The sequence below is a fragment of the Euprymna scolopes genome, chromosome 1 (assembly GCF_053919585.1).
Source record: "Euprymna scolopes isolate OS-2025 chromosome 1, ASM5391958v1, whole genome shotgun sequence".
Taxonomy (NCBI): domain Eukaryota; kingdom Metazoa; phylum Mollusca; class Cephalopoda; order Sepiida; family Sepiolidae; genus Euprymna; species Euprymna scolopes.
Window position 1 is genome coordinate 12,950,282 of NC_136482.1, and position 15,819 is coordinate 12,966,100.

Here is a 15,819-nt window from a genome sequence, read left to right on the forward strand (position 1 = left end):
ATATATGTGCGCTTCTCAGTAATAAAACTCACCTCTTCCCGATCCAATCGTTAACCTAAATATAAATCAAAACATCTCCGTTCCTAGAGGCTGCTTATGTCAGCTTTTATGTTAGCAAAAGATCAACTTTTTGTTATTGTAAATATTTACCACTAAATGTACCTGACATTGCCCAATATTAAACGTAATGTTGAATTTCTTCCAAAAAATATGAAGTAAGAAAAAAAAAAAAACGAAAAGAAACTGAGACATGTGCTTTTTTTTTTTTTTTTTTTTTTTTTTTATTACATTTTCACCCCAAACAAGGCAAATTGCCACTTTGGTGTAGGGGGCTACTATCAGGGGCAACAACTACTGGGGTACTATGTAGGGATTTGGGCAGCAAGGTGTCGGTTCACGTTACACTTGAACTTCTGCACATCAGTACTGTTGGGGAAGCAGGGACCTGGAATGGAATTCCAGAGTCTTGCGGTTCTGGGGAAGAAACTATTGGAGTAAAAAGATCTTTTACATCTAGGGACCTCTACAGTGTGGGGGTGGGATCTAGTAGCCTGTCGGGTTTGTCGAGGGTGCTCGCGTCGTGGGGGCACAAGTGCTTGCAGTTCATCAGAGCATTCACCACTAAAATACTTGTAGAACAGGCAGAGGGATGCAACATTTCGTCGATGGGACAGAGGCTGAAGCTTAGATGCCAGTTCAGGGCCTATCAGATTTGCGACTCTCTTTTGAACCTTGTCAAGGAGCGAGAGACTAGTAGCAGATGCACCAGCCCAGATGTGGCAGCAATACTCCATACATGGGCGAATGGTGGCCTTATAGAGGTACAGGATACTTTCGGGTGTTAGTAGTTTTCTAGCACGGTAGAGAGAGCCTACCTTTCTTGCAGCGGCCCTGGCAATGCCTTCAATATAATTGTTCCAACTCATGTTTCCTGTGAACGTTAGGCCAAGGAGTTTGAAAGATGGACTCTCAGATAAAGAGTCGTTGGCCATTGCTATGGGTGGTAGAGTGCAAGTATTATGTTTTTTCTAAACAGTTCACTTTGTTAAAGTAAAAAAAAATATTCAAGCTGAAGTCAAAACAAAAATCTAAAGACAGTGAGTCAAGTACGGTAACCATTAGATCAGCTTGACACAATCTTTAAAAAATGTTTTCAAACCTCGTGAAATAGTTGACAAACAGATAAGTCTGATGATCCTCAAATCCTAATTTTTCAATTTTGACCCCTTAGTAGCCCTTTTTCGAGATAAAAACTGATTAAAAATTTTCCCACATGTCTGAATACCCTATATACCAAATTTAAAGTCTGTAGATCAAAAATTTGTTGAGTATATAGGTTGAAAAGTGTCTGCACACACACACATTCTCACTTGTTTCAACTATTTAACTTGGCATATTGTTTTAATTTTTCTCTTTGTATCTATAACTAAACTAGTTAACATACCCGACTTTTCCCCATCACAGGGTCCCAATCTGTTACATAAATATTTATTTTTTAATGTGAGGTACAATTTTTTTTTTTAGGGTAGGAAGCGGGGGGGGGGGGTCCCTACATTAAAACCCAACATTAGAATTGAGAATTTAGGACACTGATCTTTTCTCTCTTTGTGTGATGGGTATCATGAGATTAAATAAAAATTTATTATTTTGAAAGATTATTTAACAAATAATTATTCATTTTTTTTGTTTTGTTTTTTACATGGTAGTCACTACTTATCAAGGCCTGGAGGACACTCGGGGATAAGGGTTATTGCGTGTACAGTAATCAATGGGATAATATCGTAGTAATCTTTAGTAATGGAGATTTGATAAAGTGTCTTACTTAAGGGGGCAGTTTATCAGGAATTTGTTTATGTTGAACTTGAAGACATCCAAGTTGTAGTCAGATGGGAAACAGGCGAACGGAAGAGAGTTCCACAGGCATGCAGTTCTAAGAAAGAAGCTTTGTTCATGGAATCTACGTTTGGATTTAGGCACAGATAAAGAGTGGGGAAAATTATTGACAGTGGTTTCAGCTAGACAGATGTTTTTCATGAAAGATTGGCGAGGGGGGATGAGAGATTGGAGCTCAGGCGAGCACTTGCCATGGAAATAACGATAAAACAAAGACAGGCTTGCAACGTCTCTTCTGTGGGAGAGAGGTTGCAGGGAAGAGAAAAGGGCATCCCCTACTAAGCTACGAAGTCTATTTTGTACTCTGTCAAGGCAGGATAGGCTGTTTTTAGCAGCTCCTGCCCAGATGTGGCAACATTACTCCATCCTTGGACATACTTGGCTTTTATACAGATAGAGAAATGCATCAGCAGTAAGATATCTTCTGGAGTGGTAGAAGGATCCCACCATTTTTCCAGCGACCTTGGCAACGGATTTGATGTACCTGTTCCATTTCAGATCAGGAGTAAAGGTCAATCCCAGAAGCCATACATTTCAATTGATACCAGATGGGGATCAGAGCGTTGATGATGTAAAGATAGGAGCTTGGTTTTAGATGCATTAAAAGTAACCAGCTACCTCTTCCCCCACTGTACCACGCGCTCAAGATCAGAGGAGAGAGAATCAGAGAGAACTTTGTTATTTACGGCCTTTGAAGTGTTGCCATAGATGGTTGTGTCATCAGCATAGATATCAACGAATGATTTAAGTATGTGTTTTGGGAGATCATTGATATAGATCAGGAAGAGAGTTGGGCCCAGGATGGACCCTTGAGGGACTCCAGCATTAATACTGTGGGCCTCTGATTTCTGCTCATTAACCACTACTCTTATGAACCTTATCAGAGAGAAATCATTTAATAATTGAGAAAACATTTCCAGTTATATTGTAGCTGGAAATCTTGTGAAGTAGGCCTTTATGCCATACCTTATCAAAGACCTTTGATATGTCAAGAGCAATTGCCCTAGAAAGGAAGCCTTTGTCGAGAGATTCACTAATCCTATGAGATATAACCGTTAGCACATCTGCTGTAGATCTAGCAGAACGGAAACTATATTACATGTCACTAAGAAGGTTATTTCTGCTGAGGTGGTTGACTACTTCTCTATTTAATATGGATTCCAGCAACTTACTCATGATACACAGGAGACTTATTGGTCTGTACTGAGAGGGAGATGACTTATCACCTGAATTCTTAAATACAGGGCATACTGATGAGGTTTTCCAGGTTGTTGGGAAGCACTTCTCCTTAAGACAACGCTTAAACAGCTTTGTAAGTATGAGGGCAAGTTCTGGTTGGAGCTTTTTTAACTTGCCTTAAGTTAAACATTCGTCACGTCTGGTTTGGCGATGGACGTAATAGCAAAGACGTCATTTTTTTTTTTTTCACATTCTTTTTCTTCTTCGCGGTACAGGTTCGAGCCTGCCTGCCTACTAAATTTTTTTTTTTTTTGTTTAATACACACCTCCAAACATCCAGGCTAGTGGTATTATAAATAAGTTACAATTTTTTCTTCAATCCAACCATATTTCATACAAATAAATTCAATTTTTTAATTTTTTATTATATTTTCACCCCAAACAAGGCACATTGCCACTTTGATGTAGGGGCTACTATCAGGGACATAAGCTACAGTGGTACTATGTGGGGAGTTGGGCAACAAGATGTTGGTTCATGTTACACTTGAACTTCCGCATGTCAGTACAGTTGGGGAAACAGGAACCCGGAAGGGAATTCCAAAGTCTAGTGGTTCTGGTGAAGAAACTACTGGAGTAGAAGGCTCTTTTACATCTAGGGATGTCAACTGTGAAGAGGTTGGATTTTCCTGCTTATCGGGTTTGTCGGGGGTATTTACCACGAGGGTATACAAGTGCTTACTGTTCATCAGAGCATTCACCGTTAAAGTACTTGTAGAATAGGCAGAGGGATGCTACATTTTGTTGATGGGACAGAGGCTGAAGCTTAAATGACAGTTCAAGACCTATCAAACTCTCTTTTGTACCTTGTCTAGGAGTGAGACTAGTAGCAGATGCACCAGCCCAAATAGGACAACAATACTCCATACATGGGCGAATGGTGGCCTTTTTAAGGTACAGGATATTTTAGGGCGTTAGTAGCTTTTTAGCACGGTAGAGAGAACCTACCTTTTTTGCAGTGGTCCTGGCAATGCTCTCAATGTAATTTTTCCAACTCATGTTTCCTGTGAACGTTAGGCCGAGGAGTTTAAAAGATGTGCTTTCAGATAAAGTTTTTGGGCATTGCTAGTGGTGGTAGAGAAGGTGTGTTGTAATTATTGAAGGAAACCAGTTTAGTCTTGGCAGCATTGAATGTGACCATCCATTTCTGTCCCCATTCCACTACAGATTGGAGGTCGTCCTCTAGCGTTTCTGCCATTTCTTTAGATATGTGTTCATTTGTTTTCTGTTGTGTCTGTTATAGAGCATGGTGTCATCAGCATATATACCCATCTCAAAGATAATTTTGTCAGGGAGGTCATTTATGAATATTAGGAATAATATAGGTCCAAGGATAGACCTCTTACGCACTCCTGCATTTATATCGTATTGTTTAGATGTACGACCATTGAGAACAACCTGGATTTTTCTCTTACTTAAGAAGGATTTAATCTATTTAAGCTTATTTATCGAAACGACTTGTAGATACATTTTTATTTATAATTTCGTTTTCTGGTGCTTCCATAGTATTAGTCATAAGTGAAAATCACATTTGAAATAAAAGCAACTTTTTGTGCTTACGTATAATAAAATATTCTCACCAAAATTCAGAAAAAAATTATCAAGTAGAAGATCACCTAGAACTTTTTATTAAAAATAAAAACTGGTCTCATTGTATTTTTTTCAATTTGGCGTTGATAAGAGTGGCAGTACCAGTTACCAAAATGACAGACTGCATTATCTCCCCTGTTTATAGAATAACTATTACATAATATGATAAAATTGCAATTTACAAGAAAATTGATTTTTACTTTTAACCTTCTTCTCCATCATATTTTCTCATTTTTGGTGAGAATACTTATTTCTGCATGATACATCGTAAGGACATTAAAGTGTTTTTACTTGCAATGCAATTTTCTCTTGTGACTAATACTATAGAAGCACCTATTTTTTAATGTATTTTTAAAATTTATTTTTGTTTCTACTTCTGAGCCACAACTCATCAAGTCTCATCAAGGATAGTGTTTAATAAGATTGATGGATTGAACATTGAATGATGATGAATACTATAAGAGGATTGAACATTCTAACATACTACTGGGCTCAGAACAAGAGCTGACTCAGAAAATTGATTCTTTCCCAGAAACATCACCCATGGAATATGAGGACTAAAGGAAAAAATAGGGGAATGTGAGAGTTATAAAGCTGTTGAAAGTAAATCCAATGTCTCCTTTCTACTCTCTTTTTTATTGATTTTCTTTTTTTTTGTTTTTGTTGTCTTTTGTAATTGATTATTTTTCTCCATAAAATAATGCTTTTTGAACTTGATTTCCTTTTGTTTTTTTTATGTCTTTATGTATTTTTTTTCTTTGTTTTAGCTGAGCCCAATCCTGACACCAGTCGCATCAATGTAAGCATTTATATTTCTAGGATTTAGAAAGCAATACATGTAAACCTTTCAAATAATCTCAATTCAATTTGTTATTTATTCAATAATGTTATTTTAAACACACTACTTCACATAATATGAAAGATTCTTTTCCTGTTTTATGTATAGTATAATTTATACTGTAGTATTAAGTTTGTCTTTAAGACTCATATTGCACATCTATCTTATATCTTATTTCTCTCCATGCCATGCAACACATATCCTCAACCCTCACTGGCCAGGAAAATAGGGCAATAAAATTGCAAATGAATAACACATAAAATTTTCAAAAAGTAATTACACAAATTAAGCATACAAATGACTGTGTTTAAGTCTTTGCTCTCTACTATGTATACGGTATTTTAAAATAACATGTATTATTGATTTGAATAACACTTAGCCATTATAATGTGCATATGATATTTCAAAAATAATATGTTGTATTCTTGAATTGCATAACACTTAGTCATTAAACTATACAATATTTAAAAATTTGTTGTATTATTGAATAAAATAAAATATGCATCAGGTGTGTTTAAAAGCCAAATTACAATGTGATATAATGAAAATAAAAAAATATTTTACTTGTTGTATAACGGAACTCACACTCCTGACGTATTATTGGTTTGAATAACATTTAGCTGTTATACTATATATACAGTATTTTAAAATATGTTATTTATTTAAATAACACTTAAAAACACTCTTGAAAATTAATGAACAGAATATTATAAGAAAGGTTTTGGTAATTTATCCATTTTTATTAAATCAGTTTAATTGATTATTATCAATTGAATAACACTTAGCCTTTATATTATGTATACAGTATTTCAAAATATGTTGTATCATTGATTTTAATAACACTTAGCCATTATACTATGTATGCAAAAGTCAAGTATCATGGTTCAATTGTGCTCTAAACAGAAACATACATTTGGAACATGTATCTGTCTTATCAAAGAACATACTATTAAATGTATATGTCAGGCCCTTCTGCTTGTGCGGTGATAAAACTTCTCAAATGCTCTTTGTGCTGTCAGGCTGTATAAAAGTGTTAACTTTGGTCAAAATCTTATTGTTCCTTCTTTTAATCAGGTTTTTTTTGATTATCAATACTTATTGGGGACATTTCGATACAAAACCTATCTAAGAAATAAAGTATATTTGTGCAAACTTTCCAAAAAAATCAGCCCAGCTATTTTGGAGTCCATAGGGAATACACACACACACACACACACACACACACACACACACACACCTTTTATATATAAGTAGAAATAGAGATATATCTATTATTATACTAAGGCTAAGTTAATCAATGTTTGTATACTTATGGCTTTTTTCTTATATATTTTAATTGCACAAAATATATGCAAAAATACTTATCAGGTTTGGAATTATGTTTTAAAAACACCTCCATTTTAATTGTTCTAATTAGTCATAATTAGGAAAATATCTCATCAAGTGATCCATCTCTAACTTTTTGTCTATCACTTTCACCCTTTCTCACTATATTGCTTAGCAAAATGCAGTAAATACAAGATCCTTCAATTGCTTGTGTATTTTCTTAACTCTACCAGCAATGATTTGATGATATTGCTGCAAGATTTTCCATATGAGTGTAGACTGCTTCATATTAAACATGATCTTCAGCCAAATGACTTTCTTCTTTTCGTTGGACTATCATTGACCTGTTTATAGGGGAGATCCATCTTGTATCATTCACTGGAGTTGGCTAGTAGATTCTTACTTCTAGTTCTTTTCCAATTATCTTGAGTTCTCTTTTGTTGTTTGGACTGAAATGGTAAGTATTCCATATCAAATGTAGGCAATCATTAACAGATTGCATAATAAGAGTCTGATTTTGTTGTTTCAACAAGGTTAATTGAAGCCTTATGTGCCATGCAGTGAAATTCTGTGACATGCGGAACTTCTTGCCTTTACAGTGACACAGCACTATTTCTCTGTCCCATATTCTCATTTGCTCCATCTCTACAAAACCCAAAAATTCTCGTTGACATTTCATCATCTTTTGAAATGAAATGTTCTTCTTGAACTTTAACCCCCACCCCATTAAAATAGTTGACAAAAAACAAAATTAATGATTGGAATTTATCACAATTTGAAGATTAAAGATGTATTTTTTTTCTTAAAAATTTTTTTCCAGTCATGGGTAAAATTACTTGTGAAGTTAGAAATTTAAAACTTTTATGAAAAAAAATAACACATTCAATTTTTTGCTTTTGTTTAAATTTTGAACAAATATAGTTTCACCTGTAACAAGAGTATTTAATTAAAATTTTCTATATTTTTTTTCAATGATTTTTGTTATGCAAAATCCTAAAAGGAATGTTTATTTGCTTTATCAGTTTTATTGAATTTTTAATGAAAAAATATATGCAAATTTTTAAAAGAAAAGAAAAAAAATCAAAATTTATTTATTTATTTTTTTAAATTCAATTTTCACCCCAAACAAGACACAATGCCCACTTTGAAGTAGGAGGCTACTATTGGGGACATAATTTGCGGAGGCATTATGAAGGGAGATGAGTAGAAAGATGTTTGTTCACATTACACTTGAACTTCTGCATGTCAGTACAGTTGGGAAAGCAGAATCCCGGAAGGGAGTTCCAAAGACGCAGTTCTGGGGAAGAAACTATTGGAGTAAAAGGCTTTCTTACAGCTAAGGTTCTCTACTGTAAAGGGGTGGGACTTAGTTGCTTGTCGGGTGTGTCGGGGGTAGTCACGTCGTGGGGGCACAAGTGCTTGCAGTTCGTCAGAGCATTCACCATTAAAGTATTTGTAGAACAGGCAGAGGGATGCAACATTTTGTCACTGGGATGGAAGCTGAAGCCTAGATGACAATTCAGGACCTATTAGGTTGGCGACTCTCTTTTGAACCCTGTCCAGGAGTGAGAGACAAGCAGCAGATGCACCAGCCCAAATGTGACAACAGTACTCCGTACATGGGTGAATGGTTGCCTTATAGAGGTACAGGATACTTTCAGGCGTAAGTATTTTTCTAGCACAGTAGAGAGAGCCCACATTCTTTGCAGCAGCTTTGGCAATGCTCTCAATGTATCTATTCCAGTTCGTGTTCCCTGTAAACCTTAGGCCGAGGAGTTTAAAAGAAGTACTTTCAGGCAATGTGTTCTTGGCCATTGCTATTGGTGGTAGAGAAGGTTTTTTGTAATTATTGAAGGAAACAAGCTTAGTCTTGGCAGCATTGAATGTGACCATCCATTTTTGTCATTCTCTAGTGTTTTTGCCATTTCCTTAGATATGTGTTCATTTGTTTTTCCCTCATGCCTGTTATAGAGAGTGGTGTCATCGGCAAATATACCCATCTCCGAAACAATTTTATCAGGGAGGTCAATAATGAATATCAGGAATAATAAAGGTCCAAGGATAGACCCCTGAGGTACTCCCGCATTTATATCATATTGTTTAGATGTACGACCGTTGAGGACAACTTGAATTTTTCTCTTATTTAAGAAGGATTTAATTACATTATGTATTCTTCCAATGATACCATATGATCTAATTTTCCTTAGAAAACTATCATGCCATACCCTGTCAAAAGCCTTAGATATATCAAGGGAACACTGCATTTATTTAACTAATAGAAAAATTGACTTTTTTTTTAATTATGGAATCCCTTAACTGCAACCATCAGTTGGCATAATGTGTAGTTTTTATGTTTTTGTAATGATATTTATGTTTTCCTGATGTTTCCATATTTTAAGAAAAGCCCAATGTCAAAGTTTTTAAAACGGATACTACATGATTACTTTCATTTAAGTTATAAGTTGTATGAAAAAAAAAAACATATTTCTTTTTGTTTAAGAATTATTTTTTCTGAATTAAAAACAAAATCAAAAATAAAGGAAAACCTTAAATTTCATATTGGAAATATAAAAAAATACTAATTAAAGAACAATATTTTCTAATTAATAAAACAAATGTTACAGTTTATTTGAAAAAAAAGATTATTTGCTTTAAAAATATTATATTTATAAATATGTATATGAAACGTTTATTTAACTTTTTATATCTTAGCAGAAATAAATAATGCATAATGCAAAGCGTTGTATTTGTTTTGATACAATACTTTGCATTATGTTTTGTCCTCAGTTAGTGAAAAAAATTCTTGTCAGCTAAACTTCAGCCTCTGTCACATTGACGAAATGTTGCACTCCTCTTCCTGTTCTACAAGTACTTTAACGGTGAATGCTCTGACGAACTGCAAGCACTTGTGCCCTCTCGACGTAAATACCCCTAACAAACCCGACAAGCGGCTAAATCCCACCCCTTCATCCCTAAATGCAAGAGAGCCTTCTACTCCAGTAGTTTCTTCCCCCAGAACAGCTAGACTTTGAAATTCCCTTCTGGGTCCCTGCTTCCCCGATTGTACTGACATGCAGAAATTCAAGTGTAACATGAACCGACATCTTCCTAGCCAACTTCCTACACAGTATCCCTGATGCTTATGTCCCTGATAGTAGCCCCCTACAACAAAGTGGCAATGTGCCTTGTTTGGGGTGAAAATGTAATAAAAAAAAAAATTTTAAATGCAGAGTACACTTTTAGGGAGCTGGATTTTCCCCACATTAAAAATGAGATTGTGACTAATTCTGCCCTCATGTGGAGCCAATTGAAGTGTTGTTGGTTCACTAATGCTATAGTGGCAATTTCGAAATATCACTTATTTTTTTATTTAAGCAGTAGAAATGGATATTACATCATAATATTTATAAATACCATGATGAAAATTCATTTTTTCATAAAAGTATTAACAGAAAATCATTACTACAGAATTTGGTTCAGCAAAAATCGGTTTGGTGTCATTCAAATTCTGTAGAAACAATAGAAAAATGAAACAAAGTAATTAACATCGCTTTAAAAGTTATCCAAAGAAGATTTTTTTTTAACAATTTAACTTTTAATTTTATTTAGTTTTTGTATTAGTTATTGGTTTGAATAACACTTAGCCGTTATACTATGTATACAGTATTGTAAAAATAATATGTTGTTTATTTAAATAACACTTAAAAACACTCTTGAAAATTAATGAGCAGAATATTATAAGAAAGGTTTTGGTAATTATCCATTTTTATTAAATCAGTTTAATTGATTATTATTAATTGAATAACACTTAGCCGTTATATTATTTATACAGTATTTCCAAAAAAAATATGTTGTATCATTGATTTTAATAACACTTAGCTTTTAATTAACATTATCTTCTTGTACTATTTCTTTACTTTTTATTAATTTTTTTTTTATTTTTTTATTACATTTTCACCCCAAACAAGGCAAATTGCCACTTTGGTGTAGGGGGCTACTATTAGGGGCAACAACTACTGGGGTACTATGTAGGGATTTGGGCAGCAAGGTGTCGGTTCACGTTACACTTGAACTTCTGCACATCAGTACTGTTGGGGAAGCAGTGACCATGAATGGAATTCCAGAGTCTTGCGGTTCTGGGGAAGAAACTATTGGAGTAAAAAGATCTTTTACATCTAGGGATCTCTACAGTGTGGGGGTGGGATTTAGCAGCCTGTCGGGTTTGTCGAGGGTGCTCACGTCGTGGGGGCACAAGTGATTGCAGTTCGTCAGAGCATTCACCACTAAAATACTTGTAGAAAAGGCAGAGAGATGCAACATTTCGTCGATGGGACAGAGGCTGAAGCTTAGATGCCAGTTCAGGGCCTATCAGGTTTGCGACTCTCTTTTGAACCTTGTCAAGGAGCGAGAGACTAGTAGCAGATGCACCAGCCCAGATGTGGCAGCAATACTCCATACATGGGCGAATGGTGGCCTTATAGAGGTACAGGATACTTTCGGGTGTTAGTAGTTTTCTAGCACGGTAGAGAGAGCCTACCTTTCTTGCAGCGGCCCTGGCAATGCCTTCAATGTAATTGTTCCAACTCATGTTTCCTGTGAACGTTAGTCCAAGGAGTTTGAAAGATGGACTCTCAGATAAAGAGTCGTTGACCATTGCTATGGGTGGTAGAGAGGGTTTCTTGTAATTATTGAATGAAACTAGTTTAGTCTTGGCAGCATTGAACGCGACCAACCACTTTTGTCCCCATTCCACTACAGATTGAAGGTCTTCCTCTAGTGTTTCTGCCATTTCTTTAGAAATGTGTTCATTCGTCCTCCTGTCGTGTCTGCCATAGGGTGTAGTGTCAACAGCATATATACCCATCTCAGAGGCAATGTTGTCGGGGAGGTCATTTATGAATATCAGGAACAATAGAGGTCCAAGGATAGAATCCTGGGGCACCCCCGCATTTATATCATATTGTTTAGATGTACGACCGTCGAGGACTACCTGGTTTATGTTAATTAACACGTTTCTTAATTTGTGTAAGTTTAATGAAACTTCAATTAATTTTGGTCTGGTATAGTATTCGTTTAATCAATTGATCATTTAAATTACTAATGTGTATATAAGTTTGTTTTGTTTTTCAATTTCATTTAAAGTTATTATGTAACATTTAATGGAAGCATCCATCTCTCTCTCTCTCTCTATCTATCTATCTATATGGACCTCTATTGTTCCTAATATTTATTAATGACCTCCCCGACAAAACTGCCTCTGAGATGGGTATATATGCTGATGACACTACACTCTATAACAGGCATGACAGGAAAACAAATGAACACAAATCTAAAGAAATGACAAAAACACTAGAGGATGACCTCCAATCTGTAGTGAAATGGGGACGTAAATGGATGGTCACATTCAATGCTGCCAAGACTAAACTGGTTTCCTTCAATAATTACAAGAAACCTTCTCTGCCACCAATAGCAATGGCCAGTGACTCCCTGTCTGAGAGTACATCTTTCAAACTGCTTGGCCTAACGTTCACAGGAAACATGAGTTGGAACAATTATATTGAAAACATTGCCAGGGCCGCTGCGAGGAAGGTAGGCTCTCTCTACCGTGCTAGAAAACTGCTGACACCTGAAAGTATCCTGTACCTCTATAAGGCCACCATTCACCATGTATGGAGTATTGTTGTCACATTTGGGCCAGTGCATCTGCTACTAGTCTCTCGCTCCTAGACAAGGTTAAAAAAAAGAGTCGCCAATCTGATAGGCCCTGAACTGGCATCTAAGCTTCAGCCTCTGTCCCATCGACGAAACGTTGCATCCCTTTGCCTGTTCTACAAGTATTTTAATCGTGAATGCTCTGACGAACTGCAGACACTTGTGCCCCCACGACATAGACATCCTCGACAAACCCGACAGGCAGCTAAATCCCATCCCCACACAGTAGAGATCCCTAGATGTAAAAGATCTTTCTACTCCAGTAGTTTCTTCCCCAGAACCACTAGACTCTGGAATTCCATTCCAAGTTCCTGCTTCCCCAACTGTACTGACATGCAGAAGTTCAAGTGCAACGTGAACCGACATCTTGCTGCCCAAATCCCAACATAGTGCTCCAGTAGTTGCTGCCCCTGATAGTAGCCCCCTACACCAAAGTGGCAATGTGCCTTGTTTGGGGTGAAAATGTAATTAAAAAATATATATATATATATATATATATATATATATATATATATATATATATATATATGTAATATATTGAGTTCGTGTAATTCAGTAAATTTTCATATACCAATAGGTTTTAAGCCAAAAATTGTTGACTTAAGGATTAAGCTACAAAATTATCACATTTCATAATTGAGCATTAATATACTGTTTGTGCAAAATCAAGACTTCAAGACAAGGTGTTGATGGCAACAAAAAGTGTATTACGTTACAATTGTTTCAGTGTCTAGTTTGACAATTTCAAGCATTATATCGTTTGAAAATTTTCAAAAACCAGCATTTCTTCAGACTTTGGGCACACTTTAGGCAATGTAGTATTTTTTGAATAGAAAGAAAAAAAGGTGTGGGGGAATCATTTACCTTGGTTGTGGTTACGGAAAAGCCCATTTAAATATTAATGTATTGCCTAATTTTCGTATCCTTATTTAAGAACAAAGTTATGTGAAGTTTTTACGGTGAGCCCTAAGCCATTTAAAAAAAGACATTTTTTTTAAAAATATATCCCATTTGTTGGGTTCTTAAATTCCTTTATTTCCCAATGATTGATTTTTTGTAAAAAGAATTTTTAAAAGTTTGGTATCTATATTTATATTATGGCCATAACAACCTTGTAAAGATGTTACGGTTAGTTTTAGTTTCATATTAGTGGCAAGTAATGTTTATATATTATCATTCTATTGGTTCATGGATATAATACAATTTCCGGTTTAGAATTTGATTGAATATGAGAATAAAGTAAAATGGGTGTATTAAATATATATGAACCTTGTAGGACATTTCGGGTGAAGTGTTCTAATCTATTTACTGTCTGAAGATTCATACTTGAAAAATGTTTTTATGTTGTTGCTTAGGATGATTTGAAGAGAGATAATCCAATTAAGTTGTTAAGTACTGCTAGTTAATTCTGTTTGAAACTGGGTCGATTTTGTTTCTTATAATGGTTAAAGGGAGGTAATTCAGACCGTTTGTGTTTTCGGTTCATTGATTACTTGAAGGTGACTAAGATTTAATAATTAATTTAATCAGATAGGTCCAGAACGTGCTACAATGGCTTATTTAACAAATTAAGTAATTGTAACGTAAAATGAAATACACTTTTTGTTGCTATCAACACCTTGTCTTGAAGTCTTGATTTTGCACACACACACTATATATATATATATATATATATATATATATATATATATATATAGGAGCAAACAGTTAATAAAACATGTTAAAAAACACTTTGAAAAAGAGTTAAAAACATATTTAATCTGAAAAGGAAACACTTGATAAGTGGATAGTCCTTAATCCGCGGAGTTTCGAAGAAATACTTTCCTTTTCATCAGAAGGTAGGAATTAGCAAAATGCGGGATCGTATTTTGCATAGAAAATACATATATATATATATATATATCCAAAACCACTGGTTTTGATGGAGAGGAGACTAAGACTTGCTGCTATGGTTTCAAATGATCTGAAATAACAGCAATTTGATTCCAAATATTTCTCATATGTTATATCTCCCCTTGTTTTAGAAATAGAGTATGATTATGAATATTTCCAGTATCAAATGATTTTTATACACCGTGAAATTTACTTTATTTATGAAAACCAAAGAGAGGAGATATAACATATGAGAAATATTTTGAATCAAGTCTCCTCTTGCTGTTATTTCAGCAAGTTTTTGTCTCCCTCCATCAAGGCTAGAGGTTTTGTGGGACATATCAGATATTTTGTAATTCATATGCAAAACTAGGAAAACAAATGATTATGATTGAAATATGTTATGGCTGTAAAAAGTGCCAAAAATAGCCTCTGGATCATGGATGATTGCAACCTTAAGGGCAATTGTCAAATAGCGCACTACACAATTCAGGTCATTAGCTTTCCAACGAGTCTTCATTTGTTAAATTCTGATCAATAGTCGCTGAGATTTGAAACTATGAAATTGCCAAAAAAGGTGGTATATCCATATATGGATGTATCTATACGGGTATTGAAATGTTGAATATTGAAAATCTTTGGTTCTATGAGATGAAACTACATGAAATTTTGCAAGCTTTTTGAAGATTATAATACTATTCTATGGTTAAAATTTTATGAGAATTGGTAAAAAAGAACCCATATTTTCAAACCAATAAAATATGCCCAAATTTGCCTACATTTGTATATATAGTGTCCTGCAAGCCAGCTTCAGTTTTGCTGCTTAGGTTGTCACCCCTGTGGTCTTATCAGGCCCCTAATATAAGACCCTAAGAATCATACAGTACCAAATGCTATATATGAGACCCCTGGAATTATACAGTACCAAGTGCTATTTATAGATATATTGGGGGCCTCAATACATATCGCAATGAATCTGATGGCTAGTTGGCTAAACTAAACATCACATGGATATATAAAAGTACTCTAAGCTCTATGCAACATATAAATATCTGTGTGTGATGTTTCTCAAGCTAATCAAAAACCTTGATTCCAGTAAAGCAGCTGGCCCTGACGGCATTCCAATTATAGTGCTGAAAAAGTTTCAACCAGAACTAGCTCTCATACTAACAAAGCTGTTTAAGCATTGTCTTAAAGAGAATTGCTTCCCAACACCCTGGAAAACTTCATCAGTATGCATTGTATTTAAGAATTCAAGTTATCAGTCATCTTCCTCTCAGTACAGACCAATAAGTCTCCTGTGCGTCATGAGTAAGTTGCTGGAATCTGTGTTAAATAGAAAAATAGTCCAC

The 15,819-nt window shown here is 35.0% G+C and overlaps 1 protein-coding gene across 2 annotated transcripts in view; it reads left to right on the forward strand.

The window, feature by feature from the left end:
* Positions 1-15,819, forward strand: part of LOC145279817 (DDB1- and CUL4-associated factor 11-like) — a 78,517-nt gene that overhangs the window by 14,798 nt on the left and 47,900 nt on the right. Inside the window, exon 3 of one of the 2 annotated variants that reach the window (XM_080131232.1) lies at positions 5,487-5,518. The exons of the other annotated variant lie outside the window; for it this stretch is intronic. Coding sequence (XP_079987358.1) covers positions 5,487-5,518 — 32 coding nt within the window. The remainder of the gene's footprint in view (positions 1-5,486; positions 5,519-15,819) is intronic. 2 annotated transcript variants of the gene reach the window in all.